We start from the raw sequence: 9,474 nt of genomic DNA, 5'->3' as shown, positions 1-9,474 counted from the left end.
CTTCCCGTTATAATATTTATATGATATGAAATACATATATATATATATATATATATATATATATATAAATATTGAGAGCGCATGTAATGTTTTCATTGTTGTAGTTTTATTGTGTTGATTATTTAGTTACCAATGTGAAAATAAACAATGATCAAAAGTCAGTTCTGCATAGCAGACACTAAAGCATAATCATAATCTGTGCTGGTTATTAAAGACGAGTATCAGTGGAGCTCTGCTTCATGAGGATCTCTGTGAGAGAGAGTCTGACCTGTTCAGTGATGTAGAGCTGTGGCCCGTCAGCGTAACGCAGGGCGAACTGCTCTGAACCCGACAGAGACCATCTACAACAAACACAACACTCACAGCATGAGCCGTTCCTGAAACCCACACAGACAGCTTTCTAATGATGAGATATAATAATCGCTTCAGTATTGGCTTAAACCCTTGAGAGAAAATCAACTCTAAAGATGTGAAAAGTCTTAAACAGCACATTATAGGACAGAGTTAGAAGATTTATTTAAACACACATTCAACCATTAAGAAATTACAGTCATGTTAAGTATATTTATTGTTTAAATTGACATTCAAAAGCTGGGATTTAGTTTTATATAAACAATCATTAGAAAACAATGTGCTTGATGATTTTGCATAAACAGCATAACAGTGTTTGGAAGATCATTGGAAGCCACAGAATGAAAAAAAAAATAAGAATGCTACTTTGTGACGTTTTATCTCAGAATTCTGACTTCTTTTTTTTTTGTGCTTTTTCTCAGAATTATGCATTTTTCTCTTAGAATATTTTTGAGTGCCATTTTATATACCAATATTGGTTTATATCACAACGTAGATGTTTTTTTTCTTCTCTCTCTCTCTGAAAAATGGTGAACTAAAATAGTAACATCAAAATTAACTGGCTTTATTGGGTCAATTTTTTTTTAGTATCACTGATATTATTTATAAATCAATTAATTATTTAGAAACTTAACTATAAACTCAGAAATGTCAGAATTGTGAGATGAAATGTCAATAAATTCAAAGAAAAAAGTCAGAATTCTGTTTATATCTCACAATTCTGAGATATATCTCTATATCTCTGATATAAAAAATAGAAAGGTGCTTTACGATGACCAGGACGTGTGTCACACAAGTCCATTTGTCATCGAATGCCATTTCAGTTCTTATATTAGTTTGACTGTTTCTGAAAGCGTTTTTACACTGATTCATTCATTTGATATGAATCATCTGATCCGATTTGTGTACAATCAAGTTACAAATAAACAGAAAATAATCATTTGAGATTAAGCATCATTCATTTACCGCATTATAAACGTATTCATTACAACATGCTTACTAAAATATAAACCACACCTTAAAATGTGATAACCTGCAAAACGTTAACTTAAAGAGCTATTTCTAGCTGATTTAACCCCAATCAACCCCAGTTGATATAATATAAACCATTACTGGGACAGCAATAATCTCATGAGTATGCAAATCTAGTCACTGAGTGACGTCACAGAAGTGCACAATGAGTGAAATAACACTAGAGTTATTATAAAGAGAGCGAGTGAGTTCATCTGTCTTGGCTTCAGGTTGTTCAGATGGATGCCAGGGTGAATTCAGTGTTTAGAGACAGACTTACCCATCACACACTTCCCTAATGATGGACGCCAGCAGCTTCTTCTGCAACACACACACACATTACACACTCTGTCCTGTGAATCTCCAACAGCAAGTGGTTTCTCCTCAAACTACAGCAATCACAGTTACTATTTTTACCTATAAACTCCCACAAATGTGACCCTGGACCACAAAAAAGGGTAAATAAGGGTCATAAGGGTAAATGTTTTTGGCTATTGCTACAAATATCCCCCAGAGACTTAAGACTGCTTTTGTGCTGCAGGGTCACATATAAATGTCCTTCAAACAGGTTTTACTATCTCTCAGTCATTATATCAGTATCTGCGTGAGCAACAGTATATTGATGTAAAATATCACCATGACACATTTTCGTAAGTGTGTGCAGTGAGAGGAGAAACAATCTCAGCAGGTTCAAACAAAAGCACCAGTTCAACAGCACATGTGTGTTAGTAACACTGGCGCATGAGCAGTAAACAGTACCTGGTCAAATTCAATGAGTTGAGCATTTGCACCGGGCCACTCGATGGCCACCTTCACGATGTCTGATGGAGGCGGCATGGCAGGCATCGGCCCTGAAGGCCAAAACACAAACCATCAGCTCACATATGACATACGTCATCAGACACAAGAGTCACTGCGCTGTTGCTTTCTAGTGGCTGTGTCGCTCTCTGCGCTCTCCCATTGGTAGTCAATGCATCACTTCCCTGCTTATTTGCATATCTGTCACTTCTCACAGAAACTGAATGATGTCCGGTGGCTTTGTGGCTGTGAATCGCTGTCAGTGTGAACGGCGCTCGCATCAGTATGCCACACACTCGCTCCAGAAGTCAATGACTTTGACGTGTTTTCTTACAGAAATGCAAACAGATTTCCAGTTATAGCAACTAACTTTTGAGTCTTTATCTATCTTTATTTAAACACTTTTTGTCATGAGCTGACAAGATTAAATTTCATTTTTAATTGCAGGTGTGAAAAGTCTGGTGTGACAAAAAAAAAAAAGGATTATAATTACAGAAAGACGTTTAAGAAGGTGGTTCTTAAATATGTTGATTTAATGTTTTAACCAACAGAAAAACATTGCTTTTAACTGCCAAGGAAAATATGCATATCAGTTTGCATATGTTTTATGAATCTCTTAAGCCAGTTTAATTGTCAGACTCTAGTAAAATAATGTCTTTGTAGGGTTTCTCAGACAGTAATGTTTTGATAGTGACTGTCAATGAATCGTTGAATGACAGTAACAAACAAACGCAATTGCTGTGATTGGTTTTCAACTATTCACTCAGGTGAGTATTTTTCTTTCTGCAAAGGAATTTTGGGAGAAACATTTGAGGTAAACTGATAGTAGTGAAACATAACTGAAAATTGCATCCAGTCTAATGTGAAGGTGTCATGTCAGTCTTATGCACACCCCTTCAAGTAAAGTGTAACCACATGTTCTTCATAATTTCATCCACCGGTAACTTGCTATTTAAATTCTTGACTCAACATTTGAGTTCTATTTCCAAATTACTGGTCACTAAACAGACAGGATTCTGAATTCTGTCATGTAACGCCTTCTAACGCCACAACTAACCTGACTAGTACAGTGTGTGAGTTTTATTATTGATTTATTCTTGTAGATGTCAATGCACCGCATATCAGTTATCTTTAACGCTGTATCTGATGAGCGCCTGTGTTTGATGGTGTCATACAATCATGTAACATTAGATGAGTTCAGTTCAAGTAACGATGAAAGATTGAACGTGACGTTTAAACGACACACAATGACACTGGCACACATGGACGTTACTTAACGTGTTCAGATCGGATAATTGGCGTCGATACAATGCGAATTAAAATCGCACCACTTTTGGTCGCGATTACACGCGTTTAACTCCGCAGTCATCGCATAAATGCGTCGATCACAAAACGTCAAACTGAGAAATCCGCACAGAATCGACTGCTGAAATGCACGCAAATGGCGCACATATTATTGAATGTGTTTATCCTGTTTATGGTGCGATGTGTTGTTTGCATCAGCGCGATGTTCTTACCCCAAACCGAGCGATAAAACAGCGATGTTGTGCTCGATGTGCGAGCTGCGGTTCAGATGGAGGCTGATGGGCGGAGTTTACGCCGTCACATCTTCTTCTTCATCACCAGCACCACCACACTCTTCTTCATTCTGATGCGCACAATCATCTGTTATAAAGCTGATCTTTGTAATCAAGTACAAAGAATCATAGATCGCTTTAATCGGTCTAACTGTAAGCGAATGATTTCAGCCCTCCGTCTGACCCCGCCCACACCTCACACCAACCAATCAGCACTCGAGCTGCAGTGATCGACGCGATCAAGCCCCGCCCTATGATTCACTGCTGCAGCAGCAGCAGCAGCAGCAGCAGCATCACTCCAGGACTAGATCTAGTTAACGACTACATGACTGGTTAACTCGAGACAGGTGGGTAGAGTAGCTGTAAAAGTACTGGAAGTATCAGCACTAATGTTAATAGTGACTCACTTCAGATACTGATGACACGAAACACCATAAACTACTGCTGAGATTAAAACATATGGCATATGAAGAATGAATAAGTGTAGTGTATCTTAATTTAAATATAAAAACACAAACGTTTACGTACACAGAATTAAGTATCAGCTATCATGTTAATGATGAGAGTAATTCAATCACTGTATAAAGTGTTTAATCAAGTGTTTTATAATGCAGATGGCCAGTCTATCAGTGAAAGAATAAGAATCAGTTATAAACCACAGTAGAGAGGAGACACATCATTAACATTAACACATCAGCTCTCTCTTATAGGAGGTAAAATGGCATTTTGGGGTGCATGTGTGAGGAGTCATGTTTCAATCAAACTTTAACTTATATGTTTAACTTAATACGTAGTCATCGTCATACACAGATACATACATAAAGTTTGGTTCGGTGGGTTTGTAGGATGACATCATGACAGTTCAGCAGTTTTCTGAGCGAAGACCAGCTTAAAAACATATTTAATGTTCTCTTATGTCCCCTCTAGATCGTCATTGTTTTTATAGCCTTTTGTCCTGCAAGTGGTTGTTATGGATACAGCTTCAGCATTTCTCTGTTGTCAAGGAAATCAATGAATATAGCATCTATGTTTGTACATATAAGCCCTGTGCTGGACTCGGCATCCATTTACTCCAGCATCCTCACGACCCCACAGAGGAGAATGCATCAACTTCTGATTATAACATTTCTATGCATGATTTCTCTGGGAGTTGAACCCATGACCTTGGAATTGCAAGCAGCACACACTCTTAAAACACTGAACATCAGAATTTCAGCTGTGCGTTAAGATAATGTCTTACAAAACTTCAGTGTCTCTGAATTAGGAACATTACATTCATTAAAAATTGTTGAATATATTTCTGGACATATGTTAATGCAGGGTTTCCCAAACTGGGGTTTGTAAGCTAGCAAAACAATAAAAACAATCCAAATAAAATACCAACTATAAATAAATATTTTATTTGTTCACCTGCATGTCTAGTTAGCATGAATCAACATCAGAAAACTGTGAACATGCAAATATGTTGTTCACGTTAAATGATTGAAATACTAGCTTAAAATTTAAGGGAACTTCAAGTAAATATTTTAGATAAAAGAGGTTCGGCTGCCAAAAAAGTTTGGGAAAAACAGTTAATAATCTTAAGAGTAATAGTTATGCAATTATCGCTATTATCAAAAATGTGATCATTCTATCATCATTTATTCAGCGTCACATCATTCCAAACCTGTGACTTTCTTCAGTGGGACACAAAATGTGGAAAAGCTGTGATAGTCTCAGCAGTTCGGGGAGAGGTTAGCAGCTCATTCTACCAGAGGGGAGCAGAGACGGTGAAGGTTTTGGAAACACAGTTAAGGAACAAGGCGTCACTCGTTCAGTGACATTAGTTGGCTCATATACTTGTAGGAATGTATTGAGGTGGTGTTCTTCCAGCGGAAGTCCTGCAAGTCAGCATCAAAACCTAAAATCTGAAGCCAGTGGAGTGAGTTTAGAGTTTAGTCCATGTTGGCTAATTGAGGACCAGACATGTTTCCACATTCTGGATCATCTGCAGAGGTTCAATTTTGTATCCACGGCATGTCATATTTACAGTAATTTCAAGATAATGTGACACTCGACACGCTGTCCGCATCCTTAGACTTGGAATTATGCGTTTCTATGGCAACACTATCATCACCAAAGGCTTGCGGAACTCGTAATTACAACTTTAAAGTTGGGAATGTTCTGAGAGCCACAACTTGGACCATGTGACCGCGGTACCATCTGACCACCCCAGATACATTTAGGTGCTAATTCAGAGTTTGAAAAGTTTAATTCAGGCACAATTCAGAGTCTGAGGAGTAGAACGTCACGTTATCTCGAAATTACAGTAATTACAACATGGTATGAACACAGCTTTAGTAGTGCTAGTTGGCTAATACAGCATTTCAGTAGTCCAGTCTTGAAATGGACAAGGAGCTGAACTGCATATCCTGACAGGAATCCCATGTACCCTTATGATCATGCACCAGCGAGGCTGTGTTTATGGAGAACAGGAAGGGACCAAACATTGATCCTTGATGCACCCCATGTGACTCCGGCATTCCTCTTCTTCAGTAGATCTGCCTGTGAGCAGGACATCATGATAATAGCCAAAGCCTTTTTTTTGGTCCATTTGAAAGTGTTTCAGTGAAGAGACTCCTGATTGCTTACTTTTCTCAAACCTTCACTCTACAATCACAGATGAATATCATGCAGTCACAGGACAACCCAACCATCACATCACATGTCGTTCACACCATCTGTGATAAACCCAGCGTAACGACGGCATGTTTGCTTCCTGAGCTCTGATGTCATTAAACACATGTTCAAAAACTGCACAGGAAACATCTTCAGATGGAAAGTCCAGATGTCAATTCATGACCTTCTCATCAACATCAACATCAGGTTCAAGTTACATATGAGACCAAGTTCAGAAGTCAGGTAGTGTTTAAAGCTTTATTAACTATACTATTTAACTAACAGAATATAGTGTAGCTCACCCATGTTCCTCAGACACAGCAGGCGTTGTTACAGTTCAAACATACATAGCAGAGATGTGCTAGTCAGGTACATCCATAAAGCAGTAGATGTCAATGAATTCATGAACACATGATGTGTGGATAACAGCAATATTCAATATCATAAAGAGATTCGGAGCAAACTTGACAATAATACAGAAAACAACCACCTTATTACTGAGGTAAGGAGAAACATCCCGTTTAGCCGAAATCACAAATAAAAGACCAAAATAAATGAAAAACATGAATAAATAATGATGTTTGATGTCCAAGTCTTGAGTTTTACAGGAAATCTTTGAGATAATTTGTTCTTTCATGTAATCCAAGAGCTCATGAACAGCACATTTCACATCTGGAATGACAATATGGACAACACGAGAGGATATTACAGGAGGAAACAAACAAACTAAATACATAACATGATTATAAATGCCCAACACTTAAAAAAAAAAAAAGAATATTAGTGATTTCCATAAAAAGGCCATGAGGTGATGGATGATGAACTGAAGGATATTAACTAAAACGATGAAAAGCCCATGCGTCATGCTTCTACAGATGAACGTTTGGTTATGGTGATTACATTATGAACAGGAAGCCTGAACGATTTTGCTGATAAAAATGCATTTTTTTTAATTTTTTTTTGAATAGGAATCTGTTTGACAGCTCATCATATATACACATATATAATGAACACATACATATAAAATAAAAAACCATGAACAAACAGGAGTCTGTCATAACACAGGAAAGCCACTGCGATCTGAAGCTTTATGATCTACGGACCACAAACAGCAGATGACATGCAGATTTCTGCTGGTGTCAAATCCACTATAATATCAAACTTTATACTGTAATATTAAACATCTCCATCATGGACAGAGACATCGAAAAGATCTTTATCAACCTATTCTCAACAGAAACGAACAACGACAGGCGGAACGAGGGACACGTCCAGTCAGAGGTGTGTTTGTGATGCGTGTTGTACAGGACAGGCCAATGAAAGCAAACACACAAACCCTCTGCAGGTCTACCAGCCGCTGTTGTCCCAAGAGTCCTCAGTCGCTTTTGACGTGCTCTTCTTGTCCTGGTCATCTCCAGCTTTCTCCCAGTCGTTGTCCCAGATGTCCCAGCTGTCTGCAGCACTATTCTTCTTGTTGGACTGGTCTTCTGAGCTCCTCTCTACAGAGTTGCCGCTGAGAGCCGAGTTACTACCAAAGGTTTCCCAGAAGTCGCGCTTAGACCCCTGGTTCTGATATCCTTCTTCATAAGCAGAACTGAAATAAAACAGGCAAAACAAACAACCGTGTCTTTTTTTTTTGGTGAATAGAAAGTTCAGAAGAACAGCATTTGCAAAGATTTTCTTTGTTTCTTCACTAAAACTGTCTAGGCGACCTAGAGAAACCAGACTTGGTGGGATCAGCAGAAATCAGACACTAGGTGGCGCTATAATAAGGATATAATATAATATAACTCTGCAATCGTAATCAAAATGATTTGTTTCCTCTGAATTCTTAACCCTCAAACAACAAAATCTATATCTCAAATTTCCAGTTGCATTACAAAAATACATACATATATACATATATATATATATATATATATATATATATATATATATATATATATAAAAAAACTAGGGCTGTCAAGTTTAACATGTTAACTTAATTAATTAGCTATGAAAAATAACGCGATTAAAATATTTTAACGCAGTTAACGCACTGGCCCCGCCTCCAGACCTGTATGTCATCTTACATTTCATATAGTTGACATGTAGTTGACATAGTTGACGTCATTAAAATGCAGCATTTTCGTATTTGGTAACAGTATGCTATATTCAATAAATGTAGGGTATTTTTTTCTAAATCTAGTTATTCACTGCAGTGTAATATGAAATAGTAATACATAGCTCTTTAAATATGAAATATCTGTCTGCAAAGAAGGGTGGAAAGGAGAGTTATTGGTATTTATGGTTTATCACATGGCATTTACGTTACAAATCAAGTGAGTTTTCCCAGATGAATGTTAAGCAACCCAAACTCACCGCATATGTAGAGGAAGAGTTCAGGCCCTTTCACACATAGTCTTTGCTGGTAAATTACTGTTAAGAGATCATGTGTGAACAGGACCTTTTCAAAAATACAGGTAAATGCATTCTGGCAATCATATCATTCTTATGGAGATGACTGTACAATAAATCACATATTTAGAAATATGTTGATGTATTCTCCTGTGTTGGCATAGGTTTAAATGATTTGCGTTACAAATCAAGTGAGTTTTCCAAGATGAATGTTAAGCAACCCAAACTCACCGCATATGTAGAGGAAGAGTTCAGGCCCTTTCACACATAGTCTTTGCTGGTAAATTACTGTTAAGAGATCATGTGTGAACAGGACCTTTTCAAAAATCCCGGTAAATTTGTTCTGGCAATCATATCATTCTTATGGAGATGACGTGATTACTCTGAGCTGCTTACAAAGCTCAGCTGCTTTTTAAATAGCTTTTCTATGTAAATATAGATTACGCTAGATGGAAATCTTTTACCATTGCGCCTCGCAGCTTTTTCAACGTGTCGCGCTCGAGACCCAGGCTTCTTTTCTATTCATCAGCTTCGACTCTGCAATTGGATACTATTATGCGCGTCTCCTGTTTATAAGAGCAAAAACTTCTGATTGGCTAGTAATTAGGGATGCACCGATACCGATACTGGTATCGGTATCGGGCCCGATACTGGTCTCCTGTACTCGTACTCGTTAAAATGC

At 37.7% G+C, this 9,474-nt stretch overlaps 2 protein-coding genes across 9 annotated transcripts in view; both read right to left on the bottom strand.

Moving 5' to 3' along the window:
- Window positions 1-3,896, bottom strand: part of elmo2 (engulfment and cell motility 2) — a 38,235-nt gene extending 34,339 nt beyond the window's left edge. For both annotated transcript variants that reach the window (XM_016480126.1, XM_016480127.1), the window contains exons 1-4: window positions 3,678-3,896; window positions 2,122-2,213; window positions 1,643-1,683; window positions 269-341 (exon numbers count right to left, since the gene is read on the bottom strand). In XM_016480126.1, coding sequence (XP_016335612.1) covers window positions 269-341; window positions 1,643-1,683; window positions 2,122-2,208 — 201 coding nt within the window. In that variant the 5' untranslated portion in view covers window positions 2,209-2,213; window positions 3,678-3,896. The remainder of the gene's footprint in view (window positions 1-268; window positions 342-1,642; window positions 1,684-2,121; window positions 2,214-3,677) is intronic.
- Window positions 3,897-6,639: 2,743 nt separating this feature from the next.
- arfgap1 (ADP-ribosylation factor GTPase activating protein 1) overlaps window positions 6,640-9,474 on the bottom strand; it is a 32,693-nt gene continuing 29,858 nt past the window's right edge. For 6 of the 7 annotated variants that reach the window (XM_016480118.1, XM_016480121.1, XM_016480122.1 and 3 more), the window contains one exon: window positions 6,640-7,989. In XM_016480118.1, coding sequence (XP_016335604.1) covers window positions 7,743-7,989 — 247 coding nt within the window. In that variant the 3' untranslated portion in view covers window positions 6,640-7,742. The remainder of the gene's footprint in view (window positions 7,990-9,474) is intronic. The other variant, XM_016480119.1, reaches the window with a different exon arrangement.

The sequence above is a fragment of the Sinocyclocheilus anshuiensis genome, unplaced genomic scaffold (assembly GCF_001515605.1).
Source record: "Sinocyclocheilus anshuiensis isolate Anshui unplaced genomic scaffold, SAMN03320099.WGS_v1.1 scaffold169, whole genome shotgun sequence".
NCBI classification, from domain to species: domain Eukaryota; kingdom Metazoa; phylum Chordata; class Actinopteri; order Cypriniformes; family Cyprinidae; genus Sinocyclocheilus; species Sinocyclocheilus anshuiensis.
The sequence above is the reverse complement of the archived record's forward strand: the minus strand, read 5'-3'. Positions and strand labels throughout refer to the sequence as shown.